Below are 22,046 nucleotides of genomic sequence, written 5' to 3' on the forward strand. Positions count from 1 at the left end.
AATAATTCCACCAAAACCCTTGATTGTTTTTACCAAAGCACCAACATTAGGCAATAAGATAGCCCCTACAGTCAAGGAGGATGAACAACAAAAAAATATCCCATCAATACAAAAATGGATGGATCTAAAAGGTTTTTTCAGGTGTGGCCAATGCGGCAATTGCAAATTAACATCATTCACAAAACAAACTAAAGAAATAATTGCAACCACCAATGGACATAAACACATTATAAAGGAATTTTTAACCTGTAGTACGGAAAATGTTATCTATATGATAGAATGTCCATGTAAACGCCAATACATAGGCAGGACCAAAAGAACCCTTAAAAAACGCCTTTCTGAACATATATCAAATATTAAAAAGGGCGTAGAAACTCATTCACTTTCTAAACATTTTAAAATTGCCCATAATAGTGACCCATCCAATCTAAAATTTGCAGCAATAGATAAGGTACCAAAAAGCTGGAGAAAAGGGAATCACATCAGCAAAATGTCAAGATTAGAGACACAGAGAATCTTTGAGATGGAAACTATGATCCCTGACGGTTTAAATGCAGAGTATGAAATTTTTGGCTTTTTATAAATATGGGTTGGGGCCTGTCTTTGAGGGTGAGCTATGCCGAGTAGCTTTTTGCCCCGGCTGGCTCCCCCTCGACGGCAGTCCCTTACCTCACAACATCGACTGACTGAGCATGGTATTTAATCGAATTTTCTTTAGAAAAAAATTCTTTTATAAAGAATCAAAAATATTTTACAGAAAACAATCAAAAATAGTTGTTATATATTTATCTTTTTTGTGAATATTTATGAACTTTTACTATTTGTGTGGGAATTTATGGGATCATCATTGAATTTTATAAACAACAGATATATATTTTTTAACATTTTTAACATTATATATTTTTTTTTATTATATTTATGATCCATATATACAAATTTTTGCCTTTTAGAAATACACATTGATGGTTTTTTATATATAAAAATATACTTTGAGAATGAACAAAAACATTTTTCAAAAATATATTGTGAAAATGAACCAAATATTTATACATGTTTTTACTACTTTGTGCAAATTTTTGGCCATCATCAAATATATAGATTGTTCACTTTTTGAAACTTTAGAGAAGACCTCATATAAATTAATGAATTAATAAGTGATATTAAATATTTATACATAGAGGCTATAGGTATATAGATATATAATCTGTTTATCATACCAATATATATACTGATAGCCTCGTAGTACACATGTTCCTCTAACATTTATTTGACTAGGAATCCCCTATTTTCGTTTTTTAACCTTTTTCGTTTTGTATTATTCTTTAGTAAATTGATTGATTGAACACATATACAAATGTTGATACCGCTTTTAAAATGTTGTTCATATATGATTTATTATCTATTTATGTTTATAATGGTCACTATGCTACTGTTCGGACGTTTTACAAAAGCACAGGGGAATCGCAACGGCACATAAAGTTATTGCCATTCACCTAACATAACAATCCCACAAGTTATAATGAGTTTAGATATGTGGACACACACCAATGTTAAAGAAACAGAATACGAAAATCCGCTATACCACAGTGATAATGGAAATATTTCCTGATTGGATAACGCCCTTCACAGGACTTCCGGAACCAAAATCCGAACCGGGTTTTTGACTCCTTTGCTGAGTATAAAAGAAGGGTCTTTTGGGGAGGTCAGATAAGCCACTGAGGAAGGGGATACTCTAGCCCCGAAACGCGTCTGGTCTGACCCCCCAACTCTATGCGAGTGCACCGCATTGAACTTATTAAGGAACAACTCTGAGCCGCCTTACGAAATAAAGCCGGTCTGAAACTTTTGCCCGAAAAGCTGGGACACCTCATCCAGATCTCAACAAGCGGGACCTCGTGCAGAAAATCCAACTGCTAACAGGTGATTCATACTACCCACTACGGGTTTTTCACCTGACCGCAACAAGAAAATCGGGATTAAAAGTTCTGACAGACGGCAGAGGTTTCTCTGACCTGTGAGATCCCTCCAACCCTGGTAAGAGCGTTCCTTCACTAACTACTACTTATTGCTGGATTCCTTTTCTGACTGAAAGCGGGACGCCGCTGAGTCAGTGACGGAGCAAAGTATCACTGCATCTGAGTACCGCCAATTTACTGTACAGTATTATCTTTTACTCCAAATTGGCTACCTATATTAGTGGGACTTGACTATATTCGGATTTCTTGAGGACAACTTTTTACATCATTCGGTGTTTATACATTTTTTACACATTTTTTACTTTTTTTTATCCAATAAGCTGTATTAATATTGTGTTATACTATCTATTTATTGCCACATTTTTTGCTATTCAGTATTTCTGTTCATAATGCGTCTGAGATGAGGCTGTTGGGTCACAATACCACTATTGGGTAACCAAATCAGCAGCACCTCGGCCGCAGAATACACAGAATATCTGCCTTGAATATTGTTTTATCTATAGGTAACGTTTTAACTATTTAAGTACACACCATTAAATTATATGTTGTACATCCCCCTATTGGATCCATATTTTATATTTGAGTAACAATAAACACCAGCTACTAAATATCCTAGGTGTGCCCAGTCATTTTTTCTATATTTCAGAATGAAATCTATCGCATCCAGAATGAATTGGCTTTGTAGGTCTGGTAGAGTTTCATCCTGTTGGAGAAAAAGCTGTATTGCACTTATGCCTGCTGCATGTGGAATGTTGGAATACAGTGCTGAAACATCGAGTGTTATCCACATGTAGGACTCTTTCCATTCGATATCTTTAAGGAGGGAGATAAGACTCGCTGAATCCTTCAGATGCGACGGTAATTTCATTACATATTTTTGTAGCAAAATGTCAATGTAGTGTGACAGATTGCAGGTTAAGGAAGAGATGCCAGAGATGATGGGTCTCCCCGGCGGGTTATTGATAGATTTGTGCACCTTTGGTAGGTGGTAGAAGAGGGCCAGGTTCGGATGGTCCACTAGGATGTATTCTTTTTCTTTTTTTGATATGACTCGATGTTTCTCAGCAGTTTCCAGTAGATGGATTAGTAGTTTGGTGTCCTCTTTTAGCGGATTTTCTGCCATGACCTGATAGTAGTCTTCATCTCCCAGGATTTTGAATGCTTCATTCAAAAAATAATCACTTCTATCCTGAATCACAATACCTCCTCCTTTGTCCGCGCTTCTGATCACAATGGACTCGTTATTCGTGAGATCCGTTAGGGCTATCTTCTCCCTCTTGTTGAGGTTATCAGGGATGTTTAGTTCTTTGGTCACCAGGGCAGAGAAGGTTTCTATGTGGTTTCCCCTATGGTATATGGGGTTAAATGTTGATTTAGGTTTAAGCCCTGTGTTGACAACTTTTGGTGTTGTATCTGGGTCCATTGTGGTATTTTCTGACATTGTTTGCGGTACAATTTTGGGTTTTGATGCTTGGATCTCGAAATGCCGATGTAGCGTTAATTTGCGGATGAAGGTATTTAGGTCCACGAATAGTTCAAATTCGTTAAATTTGCCCGTAGGGCAGAAGGATAAGCCTTTCTGTAGCAGGCTCGTTTCAGCCTCATTCAGTGGATGTGAAGATAGGTTAAAAATACGGACTAGTGTTTCTTCCTGTTTCTCTTCGGACTTATGTTGCTGGTCACTGTTTTTTTGTTGTTGGTACTTTGTGAGTTCGCTTGATTTTGCTTTTCCTCCTCGCCGCCCTCTTCTGAGCCCCTACCATCACCACACTACACGTCCTTTATCACCAATTTCCCCAGCTGCCACTTGCCATCCACCCAATATCTCTTGTCGGCATACCCTTTACATAGGATTATTTCCCTTCAGCACACAGCCCTCCCGCCATCAGCCCTTACCCCCAATCACCCATATTGACCCACATACCCATACACCTGCTCCATCCCACTGGCCCAACCCCCTACCAGTCCCTCTATGTTGTTCCCCTATTCCCCCCCAAATTATATTCACCCCTACACCAGTTATCCATACATCAGGGCAACATTAATGCTCCCCCATTTCAATTGTGCTCACACCATCAGTATTTACGCTTATATATTCATCTAATCACTCATTTCCCATATCATCCAGTCCACAACTGCCCAAAATTCCCAGTCATATCACCTAACCAGCCTTTAGCCTCCAAAACACCCCACACCACTCCCCTCCATTCATTTCCCCCATCTAGCTATCACCCCTTATGGAATCTTCCCTGAGAGCGATCCCTTCCCTGTGGCTCAGAGAGCCAGCATCTCACACAGCGCTCGGCGCATGCGCTGTTCACAATGACAGCTCCGGTCCGACGGACTGAACAGCTGTCAATCCCAGACTCCGCCCCCCTCCCTCCTGCTCTTCTGAGCGCGCCTTCCAGCAGGTGTGCAAGGCCGCGCTTCAAGCCCTAGCACGGACCCTACAGGTAAGAACAGCAGCCATGTGCTCTACATCTCCTCATGTCCACCTTGATAATTCAAATCACTTTGGGCCCACTCCCCAGTTGTGTCGTTCCATTCGGCATTGTTTGTATCCCACAGTGGTTTGTACCATCTGTACATCCATCGCTGTATGTCTCCCATTCATTCAGGCTATTGTATTACGATTGATTCATCTATTTATTCATCCTTTGGTCATTTTCCTTCCTATCGTTTGAATCAATGTGGGACCAGTAATCCCAGTCTTATTTGGTTGCCCTGGCCATGCTTTTCACTATACATGGTTGTGGTGTGGGCACATCTGTGCACATGCTTATACCTCCTGTGTTCATTGTGCTTATGCAGGTGTGGGCACATCTGTTTGTATATGTGCATGCTTGTTGTTATTGTTATTATGCACGTGTAGATTTCCAGACTCCATGCCAAACTAGGATACATCTTATAGATGTGTGTACACAGCGATCCCACCACCATTAATGAAGCCACCACCAGTTATATCATCACACTTGTGGTATTGTTTATGATGACCATCGATATTTATATATGGTATATACCACCATATCTATGGCACTCCAGCCTATTATATATTTATTTATTTATTTCCAACAGTGGCTCCAGCCCTATATGTAATTATACATGCGGCCACGTATGCGCACGCATGTGTGTTTGCATGTATCCCCCCATATACACATATTTCTCCATGCATTTTATTTTATTTTATTTTTATCACATTATATTATGTTAGAATATATTAATTTATTATACTATCAATTCCTTATTCGTCCTCATTTGTGATATCTTCTATGTGTGGACAATTTTAATCTCTCCCAACGACGCATTTTAGTGCTCTTGCTCTTTGTTTTATTTGACTTGCATATGTGCACAGATTCTTACGTGCACATCTACTCCTAATTCATTTTAACACGATTACGTGTATACATTTTATATCATTTCATTTATTTTTATTCTGTACCAAAAAACCTCCACCCCTCTAAACCTGTTATTTCCTAGACTTGAAAAAGGAGTGTACCAACTCCGAAACGCGTTGTCTATTATCAATAAAAGACCCCTTTATCTATCCACTGAGGTCGTGTTTTTGCGCCAGAAGGTATCAATTGGTGCACCACACCAGTGCACCATCAATCTTTTTCTGTTTGCAGTATAATGTTTAATGTACTGACACATATGTTTTGTTTATGCTTATGTTGTAGTTTTACAAAGTTATTCAGAAAAGAGAATACATACAGATCTGATGTCTCATGTTTCTTGACTTCTGAATTATTGTTAAGCTGTCTGACTAGTGTTATACAACAGTTCAATAACGCAAAGCAGAACAGGGAGGTCTTTAGTGCTGCCCTAGCCTGTAAAACCTCTGAACCCAGACAACCCCTTTAACACTTAAAAGCGCAATAAAGTAGTGAAATGATGGCTTTGCATAGATACCTAACCGCAATGCCTGGAAGCCTATATAACTCATTTCAGTGATTGTACCTCACCCCAGGGCATAATAGGAAGCCTGTAAAAATTCCATACACTCCAATAATACTGCAGTCTTTGGTATAAACAATCAAATGATCATATGTTGAAGTCCCCTATATATTATATATTGAAAAACAAAAGAATTAAAAATTCTAATTACCCCCGTTTTAGTTTTACATATAAAAGATATAAAGACCTCAGATTAATCATTAGACCAACATATCAGATTCTCATCTCAGATCCTCAGATCAGGCCCCCATATCAGATCCTCAGATAAGATGCCACTATCAAAGCTCAGATCAGACCCCCATCAGAGCTAAAAATAAATTAAATAACTTTTCTCTACTGCTCCGCCGCTACTCTGAAGGTCTGGCGGTCTTTCCTGCAGTCACGCTCCCTGGTCTTCTCTGGGCCCACGCTGCACTGTGACCTGACCATCAGAACAGTGTGGGCCCAGAGAAGACCAGAGAGCGGTGAGTACAGCTAGCACTAGCGGTGCTACACTTGCCACTCCCTCCGCCTCCTGGATACTAGTGAGCACTTCCATGATGGAAGGGAACAAAACTGTGTCTTATAATGAAAAAATATAGCAATTTTTTTTATTGCATTTTTATAAGTTGAATAAGGAATTGCAGCTTTACAAAATTATTCTATACTTATGTATTAGCATACTCCTGTATGCTAATACATTATGTTCTGTGTCTCTATGGCACAGGCTGCAGTTACGGCTAGTGTGTCCTAACAGCAGGAATAATGGCCCTTTCTAGGTCCAAAGCATTTGACACTGTACCACATAAAAGGTTAGTATATAAAATGAGAATGCTTGGACTGGGAGAAAATTTCTTTATGTGGGTAAGTAACTGGCTCAATGATAGAAAACAGAGGGTGGCTATTAACAGTACACACTCAGATTGGGTCACTGTCACTAGTGGGGTACCTCAGGGGTCAGTATTGGGTCCTATTCTCTTCAATATATTTATTAATGATCTTGTAGAAGGCTTGCACAGTAAAATTAAAATTTTTGCAGATGACACTAAACTGTGAAAAAGTAATTGACACAGAAGAGGACCGTATACTACTACAGAGGGATCTGGATAGATTGGAGGCTTGGGCAGATAAGTGGCAGATGAGGTTTAACACTGACAAATGTAAGGTTATCACATGGTAAGGAATAATGCAAGTCACCCGTACATACTAAATGTTAAAACACTGGGTAACACTGACATGGAAAAGGATCTAGGAATTTTAGTGAACAGCAAACTAAGCTGTAAAAACCAGTGTCAGGCAGCTGCTGCCAAGGCCAATAAGATAATGGGTTGCATCAGAAGGGGCATAGATGCCAGTGATAAGAACATAGTCCTACCACTTTACAGATCACTGGTCAGACCACACATGGAGTACTGTGTACAGTTCTGGGCTCCTGTGAACAAGGCATACATAGCAGAGCTGGAGAAGGTACAGAGGAGGGCAACTAAAGTAATAACTGGAATGGGTCAACTACAGTACCCTGAAAGATTATCAAAATGAGGGTTATTCACTTTAGAAAAAAGACGACTGAGATCTAATTACTATGTATAAATATATCAGGGGTCAGTACAGAGATCTCTCCCATAACCTATTTATCCCCAGGACTGTGACTGTGACGAGGGGACATCCTCTGCGTCTGGAGGAAAGAAGGTTTGTACGCAAACATAGAAGAGGATTCTTTACGGTAAGAGCAGTGAGACTATGGAACTCTCTGCCTGAGGAGGTGGTGATGGTGAGTACAATAAAGGAATTCAAGAGGGGCCTGGATGTATTTCTGGAGTGTAATAATATAACAGGTTATAGCTACTAGAGAGGGATCGTTGATCCAGGGAGTTATTCTGATTGCCCGATTGGAGTCGGGAAGGAATTTTTTTCCTCTTTAAGTGGGGAAAATTGGCTTCTACCTCACAGGTTTTTTTTTTTGCCTTCCTCTGGATCAACTTGCAGGATAACAGGCCGAACTGGATGGACAATTGTCTTTTTTCGGCCTTATATACTATGTTACTATGTTACTATGTTACTATGTTACTATGTAAAGGCTTTTTTATTTGTGGCCAGCCCTCCAGTCTCATTCCTTTTAAGCACGGTTCAAAAAAGCCAAAACTGGTCCCATAGTACACAATAGGGGAGATTTATCAAAACTGGTGTAAATGAAAACTGATTTAGTTGTCCATAGCAACCAATCAAATTCCAACAAAGAAGCTCTGAAAAATGAAAGATGGTATTTAATCTAATCTAATTGCTATGAGCAGCTATGCTAATTTTTATAAATCCCACCCTATGTGCACAACTTTTCCATCAGTTGGGTTCTGAAGGTTCATCTATAGCCTACAAACAAGCATCTTATGCTAATTAAAGTTACTTATAATTGTACTTATAATGACATTTTTTCATTTTAGTCCCCCCCTTCCCCGGAGAATTTCTTCCCAATATATGCCTTACATACACTATGTATGTTGCATCTTTAAATATGCCGCCTATGGCAGGGCTTAAAGGGGTTGCCTTACTTTAGCAAGTGGTATTTAACATGTAGAGTAGGTTAATACGAGGCACTTACTAATGTATTGTTTAGTGATGATCGAGCCTGCTCGGCACATCGCGGTGTTTGGTCGAATACCGTGTGTGCTCGAGTGTTATGCTCGAGTCTCCTCCCCACACGTTTGTTGGCTGCTAAGCAGCCAATAAACGTGCAGGTGAGTACTGCCACTCACTGTAATGCCGTAGCCATGTTGCTATAAATCACCCGATGACACGTGGTTCGGCCAGTCTTAGTCAGGGAGAGCTGTGCTGTAGAAGGGACAGATAGTGTAGGGAATTGAATTTTTTTTTGGGCTAGGCAGGGTTGGTGTTAGAGACCCAAAAGTTATTTTAAGGACTATTGTTGTTTATAGCAGCAATATATATTTTTAGCGCAACCTAGAGATTAGAGACCCAAAAGTCCTGCGCTACTGTACGTGTAACATACTTGGAAGCATATATACCATTTAATATGCAGAAGGCGAGCAGTAAGGGACAGGGAAGTGGCCGTGCTGCTGATGGTGCACGCAGAGGCTGTGGCCCTGAGCGGGGTGAAACTGTGCCTGCTGCCAAAGCACAAGCAACACACTCATCCACGATACAGGACAGCTGGCTGGAGGTGGGAGCCCAGTGGCAAGGACTGCAGGCAGGTTGTAGTTGCAGGAAGTCAGGCAGAGGCGTAATCGGTTGGCAGGCGGTGGGTCAGGGCAGGCGGCAGTGAGCGTGGTCAGACAATCCAGATCGGGAACGGTGGTAGCAGTTCAGTTGGTAGGGACAAGCAGAAGAGTAGTCGGGGACAATTCCGAGGTCGGCAGCAGTCAAGTTGGTAGCAGTAGCAACAGAGGAACAGCGGTAGATGCAGCAGGATCAAGTCCAGAAGAACAATAACCAGCAGGGATCTGGTGCAAGAGGCTGGGCTTATAAAGAGGAAGTAGCAGGTGCAAGGAATCACAGAGATTAACAAGGCAAGGCTGGAACAAGGTAGATCAAAGAGTTCAGTAAAAGGAAATGTCCAGAAGGGTTGGTAGTCTAGTGGCTAGAGCTACTGGCTGGGACATGGCTGGTCACTGGTTCGAATCCTGACACTCAGTAGCTAAGAGTCTGGTCAACAGAATCCTCACCCTGATCCTCGGATATTCCGAGGAGCTCTTTTCATCGCCATTCCTTGATTTGGGCCTCTCGCCAAGCCCGCTCGAAGAGGGACATGAGGAGATTGTGTGCACTGATGCCCAAGCTCTTGAGCATCCACAGTCACAAGAAGATGACGGTGGGGAACGGCAATTAGTGTTTCCCGAGGTGGATGATGATGATGAGACACAGTTGCCAATAATTCAACGGCAATTAGTGTCTCAAAAGGTTGATGATGAGGATGAGAAACAGTTGTCAATAAGTGAGGTTGTTGTTAGGTCAACAAGTCAGGAGGATGACCAGAGTGAGGAAGTGGAAGAGGAGGTGGTGGACAATGAAATCACTGACCCAACCTGGAAAAGGTGGCAAGCCGAGTAAGGACAGCAGTACAGAGGGGGAGGGATCTGCAGTACCGCAACAGGCTGGAAGAGGTAGTGGAATGGCAAAAGGGAGAAGGCGGGCCACACCAAACTGGCCGCAACTGTTCCCCGGAGCACCCCCTTGCGGCAATCTCCCTTGCCAAGGGCTAGGTGTTCTGCAGTCTGGGGATTTTTTGAGGAAAGTGTGGACGATAAAGGAATTGTAATTTGCAACCTGTGCTGTACCAAAATGAGCAGGGGCGTGAATACTAGCAACCTCACCACCACCAGCATGATCCGCCACATGGCATCAAAGCACTCTAATAGGTGGGCCGAATGCCCTGGTCCACAATCGGTGTCTGCGGGTCACACCACTGCCTCCTCTTCCCCTGTGTTACGTGCTGGCCAATCCCCTGTCCAAGACACAGGCCCTCCCCCCTGCACCTGGACCCTCGCAAGCACCATCAGCTAGCATATCGACTTTTGTTTCCCAGCGTAGCGTACAGATGTCCATACCCCAGGCTTTGAACAAAAGCGCAAATACCCAACCACTCACCCACAGGCCATAGCACTAAATGCACACATTTCCAAATTGTTGGCCCTGGAAATGTTACCATTTATGCTTTCCGCAGCCTGATGTCAGCGGCGATCCCTCATTACTCAGTCCCCAGCCGCCACTATTTATCCTGGTGTGCGGTCCCCGCCTTACACCAGCATGTGTCCCGTAACATCACCCGTGCCCTGACCAACGCAGTTATTGGGAAGGTCAACTTAACGACTGATACATGGACAAGTGCTTGTGGCCAGGGATGCTATATTTCCCTGAAGGCACACTGGGTGAACGTTGTGGAGATCAGGAGCGAGTCGTACCCTGGGATGGCACAGGTGCTACCGACGCCAAGGATTGCGGGCCCTACTTCCATCAGGATTTCCGCTACCACCTACATTAGTGGCTGCAGCCCCCTCTTCTCCTCCTCCACTTCCACCTCTGAATTCTCATCCTGCAGCACCAGTCAGCCATCAGTCAGTAGCTGGAAGCAGTGTAGCACTGCAGTGGGGAAGCGAAAACAGGCCGTGCTTAAACTAATATGTTTAGGTGACAAACAGCACACCGCCGCAGAGCTGTGGCAGGGTATAAGGGACCAGACTGAGCTGTGGCTCTCACCACTCAACCTAGAACCAGACATGGTTGTGTCTGATAATGGCCGTAACTTGGTGGCGGCTTTGGAGCTCGGCAAGCTCACACATATACCATGCCTAGCCCACATGTTCAACTTAGTGGCTCAGCGGTTTCTCAAAACCTACCACCATTTGCTTGAGCTTCTGGTGAAGGTGCGCTGCATGTGTGCCCATTTCCGAAAGTCATCTACAGCTGCCGCCGGTCTGGCAACGCTGCAGGAGCGCTTGTAATTGCCAGCACAACCGAATGTTGTGCGAAGTGAGCACGCGCTGGAACTCCACGTTACACATGTTGGCCAGGCTTTGTGAGCAGCAGAGGGCAGTAGTGGAATACCAGCTGCAACATGGTCGTCGCCATTCCAGTCAGCTTCCGGTCTTCATAAGCGACGAGTGGGCATGGATGTCTGACCTCTGTGAGGTTTTACGCATCTTTGAGGAATCAACACAGATGGTGAGCGGCGATGCCGCTATTATCAGCGTAACCATCTCACTTCTGTGTCTACTGAAACGCTCGCTGCTCACAATGAAGGAGGACGCTTTGCATGTGGAAGAGGTGGAAATGGGGGAAGACAGTACACAGGGATAGCCAGACCACCCTCCTTTCGTCTTCTCAGCACAAATTGGATGATGATGAGGAGGAGCAGGAGACGGTTGCCTCTGCTACAGAGTGTAGTACCCACAGCAGGTTCATTTCATCTGTTTAGCGTGAATGGGCCGATAAGGAGGAAGAGGATGAGGATATTGAGAGTCATCCTCCTGATGACTGACATCATTTTATGCTGCCTTTCCCGTGACCCTCGCGTTATATGCATTTTGGCCAACACCGATTACTGGTAGTTCACCCTTCTCAACCCCCGCTACAAAGAGAACTTCTCATCTCTCATTCCTGTGGTGGAGAGGACAAGCAAAATGGTGCAATACCAGAAGGTCCTTGTGGAAAAATTGCTCCAAAAATTTCCAGCTGACAACGCTGGCAGCAGAGTACGTAGTTCCTTGGGCAACCGCAGAGGGAAGTCAAGGGGAACACACAGCCGTTCCAACAGAGGCAAGGCAACACTCTCTAAGGCCTTGGACAGTTTCATGACACCCCGCCAGCAACCTTACCCTGATGCGCATCCTAGTGTCACAAGATTTTGAAGGAGTACGTAGCAGACCGTGTCAGCATCCTCAATGATCCCTCTGTGCCTTACAACTATTGGGTGTCCAAACTGGACACGTGGCACGAACTGGCGCTCTACGCCTTGGAGGTGCTGGCCTGCCCTGCCGCCAGTGTTTTGTCAGATCGTGTATTTAGTGCTGCTGGGGGCATAATAGCTGATAAGCACATCCGACTGTCAACTGAAAATGCTGACAGGTTGACTCTTATCAAAATGAACAAGGCCTGGATTGCTCCTGACTTCTCTATTCCACCAGAGGAAAGTGGCTGAACATAAAGGCACTTTAAATGTGGCTTTTTTGGTATATTGAATACACTGTATTCCCATGCACCCCTTCCACCACAAAAAAGGGTATATGGTTCAATCTCCCTTTTCTCATTCTCCTCCATCATATCAACATGCTTATTAGGCTGCCCTCGCTCCTAATGTTTTAGAGGGTCAGCTCAGAAGCAGGCCCTAAACCATAATTTTTTTGATGGTCACCTCACCAGCAGGCCCTCAACCATAATTTTTTAGATGGTGAGCTCAGCAGCAGGCCCTCAACCATAATTTTTTTGATGGTCAGCTCAGCAGCAGGACCTCAACCATCATTTTTTTCTATGGTTAGCTCAGCAGCAGGCCCTCACCCCTAATGTTTTAGAGAGTCAGCTTACCAGCAGACCCTCAACCATAATTTTTTCGATGGTCAGCTCAGCAGCAGGCCCTCACCCCTAATGTTTTAGATGGTCAGCTTAGCAGCAGACCTTCGCCCCTAACGTTTTAGAGGGTCACCAGCCGGCCCTTGCTCCTAATGTTTTTGAAGGTCACCAGCAAGCCATCAATCATAATTTTTCAAGGGTGTGTATGATGCCCTCCTTTATGTGTAATAAAGGGTGTATTGCATTGCCGGTTCCTTGTCATTTTTGGCAGCCCTTTTACTTAGTGCATAGGCTTTATGAGTGTAGGAGTCCCACTACCTGAACAATTGTACCACAATGTGAACGAGGCCCACCTTTATGTGATATACAGGTTGTATCGGAGTGCCTCTTCCTTGTAATTTTTGGCAGCACTTGCACTTTATATACAAGTAAATATACAGTAAAGAATGTTTCCTAACAATTGTCAGTCTGTAAAATCGGCGTACTACTCGGACAACATCGTTCCCAGCAGCAGCCTGGGAGTCCAAGATGCATCCAGACATCCTCCCCATGCGGTTCCTGAACCATTTCAGGGGTGTTTCCATCAATTTCTGACCTTTTTATGTGAACCAGACACACTCCCCTCTTCAGATCAGGGGGTGCCTTGTTTAATGCTCGGGTTCTCCCATTGACTTCCATTGTGCTCGGGTGCTTGGTAGAGCACCCGAGCATCCCAGGGTGTTCTACTCAAGCACCCAAGCACTTTGGTGCTCGATCAACACTAGTATTGTTATTATCCATATTGCTTCCTTTGCTGGCTGGATTCATTTTTCCATCATGCTATACACTGCTCGTATCTATGGTTATGACCACCCTGCAATCCAGCAGCAGGGGCCGTGCTTGCACAATATAGGAAAAAGCACAAGCCCACGCTACTGGCCACCAGAGAGGCCGGTGCTTTTTTTATAGTGTGCAAGCACGGCCACCACTGATGGATTGCAACGTCGTCATAAACATGGAAACGAGCAGTGTATAATGTGAAGGAAAAATGAATCCAGCCAGCAAAGAAGGCAATATAGACAATCACAATACATAAGTAAGTGTCTTGTATTAACTATGTCTACATAATAAATGCTGTTTGCTGAAGTGAGACAACCCCTTTAATAGGAATGCAGTGATTTTTGCTGTAGACTGCAATAGTAAACTATTGCCGTCTATGATATACTGTAAGATATCTAATGATCACATGTTCAAACACCCAGTCTTGAAATGGTTAAGAGTGAAGAATTTTAGTTGAGCTATTGTAAGTGAAATCTGAGATGGTTGTAAGCATATGGGCAAAGGTTCTTACCCAGATGTACAGATATACTTGCGTAACATTATTAACTTTAGGAGCATAAAAGCAGAATGAGTTGGCACACGACTCATTGAATGTTCTGATCATTGAAGTTACTCACTGACAGCACAGAAAAAGACATGGAGACAGCAGGCAAGGTAAGTGCATAGATTTGTTCCCAGCACACTTACCTTTATTTGTGCATGGTTTATTTTTCAGACACATCTAAATGTTTCAGTTACTTATTCATCAATTTTTTTGTATTACACATTATCATACTATGGGGCCAGAGAAATAAGAAAGGTCAAAGACCTTATCAGTTATTTCACCACTGACCTATCAGTCCTTATTGATGATATGGCATTTTTCAAATCAACGTGATCCAAATTATTTTTATCAAGTGGTTGTCTCAGTTCAGCATATGGTATTTATCATGTAGAGGAAGTTAATACAAGGCATATACTAATGTACTGTGATCGTCTATATTGCCTCCTTTGCTGGCTGAATTCATTTTTCTATCACATTATACACTGCTCGTTTCCATGGTTACAGACCACCCTGCAATCCATCAGTGGTAGTTGTCCTAGCACAGTATAGGAAAAGACAACCCCTTTAGAGTATACTACATATGTAATGCTTATTATATGATAATGATCATTATGAGATGTACAGGGATGCACCTAGCCCTTCTTCTGCCTGAGACGAAAACTAAAACGGTTATCCAAGACTATAAAAATGTCCCCCATATGCCGGGCCCCTCAAAATGAATATACTTACCTGGCTCCCCGCACCGCTGCTGCTGCTTCTCCCCGTGCACAGATGAAAACATCCGGTGTTGGGGGGCAGCCAATCGCAGGCGGGGAGATGTATGTAATGTGAATGTGACAGGATGGGGCAGATCCTTTAGAAGAAAACTGCAAGGTAAGCTAGAAAACACACAGTTCATGTGAACAGGACTTTTAAAATCTCATTGCTACAGTAAATCTTCTTTTCTGCAGGAAATTTGTAAACAGTGAAATGTACAGACCCCAGCATATGTGAATGTCACTTTAGATTAACTCTGATTACAGGTAATTACGTGCAAGGCGGCTGTGACATGGGAAGCAAATCAACCATTTTCCATTGAAGAAATCGAAGTTGCTCCACCTAAAGCCCAAGAAATAAGAATAAAAGTATGTCCTTCTGTTTACATTTATAAGAATTTCTTAAAACTGCAACATTTGTCATGCTGCTTCCAAAATGTGCTTCCATGTGCCCCCGATTTTATAAATACAAGGGATTTTCTTTATGGATTCATAGGAATGAAGAGGGGGCCCTGGCAATGAAAAATAAAAAAATTTAAAGAATAAAAAACCTTATTGTCCAGAGTCCACTGTTTTTGGCACTGCAGGATCTATAGAAGTAGGCCACCTTCACCACAAACAAGTTCAGATATTTAGATCCGCGCTGCAGATATCCTGAACCAGAAATCCAAAACAGCTGAGAAGACCAAGTTCCTCCTCTCCACACGAGCACACAGACAATGGCTGTAAGCTGGCCGCGTTGCCCCTCTCTGTTTCCTGGTTTTCTCCTCCTGTAATCCCTCTCAGAGACAAACCAGAGGATAGTGAAGTACTGCAACACTAGGCTCAGCCAAGGATAATTATTATACTTATAGGATATTGTATAAAACACGCATATAATAAAACCAGATGTCCTGGCAAGCCCAACCCAGGTTTCGCCACGTCCAGGCCCTTGAAAAAGCACAGCGAAACCTGTGTCGGGCTTCCCAGGACATCTGGTTTTATTATATGCATGTTTTATACAATATCCTGTAAGTATAATAAATATCCTTGGCTGAACCTAGTGCTTTGGATTTCTGGTTCGGGATATTGGCAGTGCAGATCTAAATATCTAAATACATTTTTTTAGTTCTCCTCCTGGGTGGGACCTTTTTGAGTTCGGACCCCAAAGAAGCCTCTTCCCCTGCTTCCCCTATAGCTACGCCCCTGCTCACAGCATAAAATATATACTGTATTTGATGCATTGTTTGACCTGGATAAACATTGGCAATCCGGATTCTGTAACCGGATGTGTTAATATGGCCTTAGACTTTCTTTAGTATTTAAAAGTACTATTACTTTTTATTTCATTGAAAAAAAAGCAGATGTTTGTTTTAGTGTAAAGGGGTAGTCACCTCTCTAGTACAAAATGTTGTAGATAAAGGTAACACCATCCCTCTGTCTCTCACTGTGTCATTAATTAATAATTTCTCATTAATGCATACAGCACTAAGCAAAGAAATTAGCAAAGAAATTAGCTACTTCCTGATAGAAAAGCTAATGAGAAAAAAAAAATGCTGGGCTAAGAAACTGAAAGGTGAATACAGTATATCAGAAAGTAATGCATGCCAAGATGTAGAACTATGGAGAGAGCTGAAGTCCATGTTTGAGCCATTTTGAGACTTGAATCTCCTCTTTTTTTTTGTTGCCATTTACACTGGACGAGCATCGGCCAGATAATCGCTAACAAGCATTCGTAGGAATGCTTGTTAGCAATTATCTGCCCATGTAAAGTTGCTCCCGATTACTGATGAATGAACGAAAGGCTTGTTTGTGTGGACACCTCAATAATTTGCCGGCAGCTTAGGGCTGTCTAAACAGGGGACGAGCGATGGCATTAGTGATCGCTCCTCCCCAAACTGTGGAGGAGATCGCTACATGTAATTTTAAAGCTCTTGACTGACAAGCAAGTGTTTGTCAGAAAGGAATGCTGTCTTCCCAACAATTGTCTGCCTAAATGTGCAGTGTAAAGGGACCTTTAGATGTGTTCTTTGTGTTATTAACATTTTGAATAGTGAAATCATTCCTCATCTTAACCTTTCCAAAAAAGCCAGCAGGTTTCTACCAAAATTTTCTGATTACTGGAGCTATCCTTAACTCGACTTTCTTGGATAAAACCCCACTCCAAACTGAAGAGAAGTAGTTGAAAGTGCAGCCACCACCATAATTGACATTGTGGTCTATGAGTAATGAGCTTTGTTAGTTTTTGTACAAACATATGCAGAGAACCCCTAAGGAGCCTGTGTAGAGGATGGGAGTGATAATGGCCCCGATGAGATGATGTGTTACGGTGGACTCAATCATGCTGTAGCCCCCTGGGGTTCAGTACAATGAAAAGGCGGTATAAGGAATCAGGCCACAGGTAGAATAAAAGTCTCTTTACTCACTGCAAAATAGGAGTTGTAGTACATCCAGCAATAGTTGTTTATAGTGCAATTTCTCTTCCCAGATGATGAGGTATGGTGGCTGGCAGTGTCAGCTAATGGCACCTCTGGTATGCCATCTTGATGATGACTCTGTGTGCTAGCACTTGTGGCTATGGGTGTCCGCTGAGTAATGCAGACTTTGAGTTGGTCTGGACTGGATGTAATCTAGGTGATGGGTGCCTTAGCCATAGTCCCTCACCTGCAGCATGGTTTGTAATGGTGAGGCTTGCAGGTCACTCTGCTGATTTTAAATGCTGTAGCTTTTCAGGTATCTATGTGTCTTTGATATTCTTGCAGTCTCTCAGGTAAGTTGGATCTAATGCTGGTCCGTAAGACCCTTGGAGCAGCAACAATTGGATATGCTTCCATGCTCCCCACTAGTGTTGCTAATGCCAGCCCAGTCCTACTAAGAGGGGAAGAATGGGATGGTTAGTCCTATTTCTACTGTCAACTATTTCCAGCCACACCCATCTGCTAGTGTACAGTGTAATCAGGAACATGGTAAAACATAAAAACAAGGTATGGGATATTACACATACAGTGGATATCAAAAGTCTACACACCCCTTTTAAAATGTCAGGTTTCTGTGCTGTAAAAAAAATGAGTCAAAGATAAATCATTTCAGAACTTTTTCCACCTTTAAAGTGACCTATAAACTGTACCACTCAATTGAAAAACAAACTGAAATCTTTTAGGTGGAGGGAAGAAAAAAAAAAACAACTAAAATAATGTGGTTGCATAACCCCCATAATGTGTGCACACCCTCTTATAACTGGGGATGTAGCTGTGTTCAGAATTAAGCAATCACATTCGAAATCATGTTAAATTGGAGTCAGTATACACCTGCCATCATTTAAAGTGCCTCAGATTAGCCCCAAATAAAGTTCAGCTGCTCTAGTTGGTCTTTCCTGAAATGTTCTTAGTCGCATCCCACAGCAAAAGCCATGGTCCACAGAGAGCTTCCAAAGCATCAGAGGGATCTCATTGTTAAAAGGTATCAGTCAGAAAAAGGGTACAAAAGGATTTCCAAGGCATTAGATATACCATGGAACACAGTGAAGACAGTCATCATCAAGTGGAGAAAATATGGCACAACAGTGACATTACCAAGAACTGGACGTCCCTCCAAAATTGATGAAAAGACGAGAAGAAAACTGGTCTGGGAGGCTACCAAGAGGCCTACAGCAACATTAAAGGAGCTGCAGGAATATCTGGCAAGTACTGGCTGTGTGGTACATGTGACAACAATCTCCCGTATTCTTAATATGTCTGGGCTACAGGGTAGAGTGGCAATACGAAAGCCTTTTCTTGCAAAGAAAAACATCCAAGCCAGGCTACATTTTGCAAAAACACATCTGAAGTCTCACAAAAGCATGTGGGAAAAGGTGTTATGGTCTGATGAAACCAAGGTTGAACTTTTTGGCCATAATTCCAAAAGATATGTTTGGCCCAAAAACAACACTGCACATCACCAAAAGAACACCATACCCACAGTGAAGCATGGTGGTGGCAGCATCATGCTTTGGGGCTGTTTTTCTTCAGCTGGAACTGGGGCCTTAGTTAAGCTAGAGGGAATTATGAACAGTTCAAAATACCAGTCAATATTGGCACAAAACCTTCAGGCTTCTGCTAGAAAGCTGAACATGGAGAGGAACTTCATTTTTCAGCATGACAACGACCCAAAGCATACATCCAAATCAACAAAGGATTGGCTTCACTAGAAGAAGATTAAAGTTTTGGAATGGCCCAGCCAGAGCCCAGACATGAATCCGATTAAAAAAAAAGGGGTTTGATCTGAAGAGGGCTGTACACAGGAGATGCCCTCGCAATCTGACAGATTTGGAGTGCTTTTGCAAAGAAGAGTGGGCAAATCTTGCCAAGTCAAAATGTGCCATGCTGATAGACTCATACCCAAAAAGACTGAGTGCTGTAATAAAATCAAAAGGTGCTTCAACAAAGTATTAGTTTAAGGGTGTGCACACTTATGCAACCATATTATTTTTATATTTTTTCTTCCCTCTACCTAAAAGATTTTAGTTTGTTTTTCAATTGAGTTGTACAGTTTATAGGTCACATTAAAGGTGAAAATAGTTCTGAAATGATTTATCTTTGTCTCATTTTTTTACATCACAGAAACCTGACATTTTAACAGGGGTGTGTAGACTTTTTATATCCACTGTATCATTTAGAATTAGTGCTAGAAAGGTCAGCTACAGCCAATCTTGATGTTAGCAGACCATATGGCATTTTACCACATTATTTACGATGACTAAATTACTTAACAAATAAGTTTTAAGTAAATCTTCAATTTAAGCCCCTTAGGGTACTTTCACACTAGCGTTTTTCTTTTCCGGCGCTGAGTTCCGTCCTAGGGGCTCAAATCCGGAAAAGAACTGATCAGTTTTATCCTAATGCATTCTGAATGGAGAGTAATCTGTTCAGGATGCATCAGGAAGGATGTCTTCACTTCAGTCTTTTTGACTGATCAGGCTTTTCAGAAAAACGTAGCATGTTGTATTTTTACCTCTGGCCAAAAATCCTGAACACTTTGACTGAACACCGGATCCGGTCTTTTTCCCATTGACTTGCATTAACGCCGGATCCGGCGCTGTGTGTTCAGTCAAACCTTATTCGGCTTTTGCATGTTAAAAACGAAAAATGTGAAAAAAAAGTTAAAGTCCATAAATGGCGGATCCGTTTTTTCCAATGCATTTTTTCATTGTGATCAAAATCCTGATCAAGATTCAAATGTAATCCGTTTTCACACGTTTTTCCGGATCCGGCGGGCAGTTCCAGTGTCGGAATTGAACGCCGGATTAAAACAACGCTAGTGTGAAAGTAGCCTTAAACTGTACATAATAATTGAATTATTAAAGAAATATACAACAATGAATATATTGAAGAACTGGAGAGATCTGATAACAGTTTAGATTTTTTTATGAACTTACATGGAATATTTTTGTCAGATTGTAACTACAGGAATCTGCCATTCGGATGAACATGCACTCACTGACAATATCAAAGGAGTTACATTTCCAGTCATTCTTGGTCATGAAGGTGTTGGAATTGTGGAAAGTGTAGGAGAAGAGGTTAAAGATTTTAAACCAGGTATGACTCTTTAGTCTTCTTGAAATTTTACATAGGTTGAAAAATTACACAGTTCCATCAGGTTCAACCTTTCTCAGATCAACTATACAATTGATAATTATAACCTTCAACGATGTCTGCTATTAGATAAGCATTTCTCCATTTTTAAATTTTCTCCACAGGTAAAATATGTCCTCAGGTCCTTTGTAATGTCCTTTTTTTTTTTTTCCCCTCATGTTACACACCTTTATTACAACGGTTACAGACATGGGGGGCTCCATACAAACAGCTGTGCCAGACAGACCCTCAGTGAACGGTGCAGGAACATCAGTGACTTACAGGAAACCGGGTGAATATTTCTGGGGAAGTGCAGAGAAGCGAAGTGATGTACAGGGTGGGCCATTTATATGGATACACCTTAATAAAATGGGAATGGTTGGTGATATTAACTTCCTGTTTGTGGCACATTAGTATATGGGAGGGGGGAAACTTTTCAAGATGGGTGGTGACCATGGCGGCCATTTTGAAGTCGGCCATTTTGAATCCAACTTTTGTTTTTTCAATAGGAAGAGGGTCATGTGACACATCAAACTTATTGGGAATTTCACAAGAAAAACAATGGTGTGCTTGGTTTTAACGTAAATTTATTCTTTCATGAGTTATTTACAAGTTTCTGACCACTTATAAAATGTGTTCAATGTGCTGCCCATTGTGTTGGATTGTCAATGCTCTTCACACACTGATAGCAACACCGCAGGAGAAATGCTAGCACAGGCTTCCAGTATCCGTAGTTTCAGGTGCTGCACATCTCGTATCTTCACAGCATAGACAATTGCCTTCAGATGACCCCAAAGATAAAAGTCTAAGGGGGTCAGATCAGGAGACCTTGGGGGCCATTCAACTGGCCCACGATGACCAATCCACTTTCCAGGAAACTGTTCATCTAGGAATGCTCGGACCTGACACCCATAATGTGGTGGTGCACCATCTTGCTGGAAAAACTCAGGGAACGTGCCAGCTTCAGTGCATAAAGAGGGAAACACATCATCATGTAGCAATTTTGCATATCCAGTGGCCTTGAGGTTTCCATTGATGAAGAATGGCCCCACTATCTTTGTACCCCATATACCACACCATACCATCAAGTTCCAACAGTCTTGGATGGATCTATCCAATGTGGGTTAGTGTCAGACCAATAGCGGTGGTTTTGTTTGTTAACTTCACCTTCACATAAAAGTTTGCCTCATCACTGAACAAAATCTTCTGCGTAAACTGAGGGTCCTGTTCCAATTTTTGTTTTGCCCATTCTGCAAATTCAGTGCGCCGATCTGGGTCATCCTCGTTGAGATGCTGCAGTAGATGGAGTTTGTAAGGGTGCCATTTGTGAGTAGCTAATGTCCGCCGAAGGGATGTTCGACTAATGCCACTCTCCAGTGACATGCGGCGAGTGCTACGCTGTGGGCTCTTGCTG

At 42.4% G+C, this 22,046-nt stretch overlaps 1 protein-coding gene across 1 annotated transcript in view; it reads left to right on the forward strand.

Moving 5' to 3' along the window:
* Window positions 1–14,381: 14,381 nt before the first annotated feature.
* LOC120991693 (alcohol dehydrogenase 1-like) overlaps window positions 14,382–22,046 on the forward strand; it is a 34,532-nt gene continuing 26,867 nt past the window's right edge. The window contains exons 1-3 of the mRNA XM_040420487.1: window positions 14,382–14,399; window positions 15,312–15,413; window positions 20,455–20,596. Of these exons, the coding sequence (XP_040276421.1) occupies window positions 14,382–14,399; window positions 15,312–15,413; window positions 20,455–20,596 (262 nt within the window). The remainder of the gene's footprint in view (window positions 14,400–15,311; window positions 15,414–20,454; window positions 20,597–22,046) is intronic.

Source organism: Bufo bufo, chromosome 2 (assembly GCF_905171765.1).
Source record: "Bufo bufo chromosome 2, aBufBuf1.1, whole genome shotgun sequence".
Lineage (NCBI taxonomy): Eukaryota > Metazoa > Chordata > Amphibia > Anura > Bufonidae > Bufo > Bufo bufo.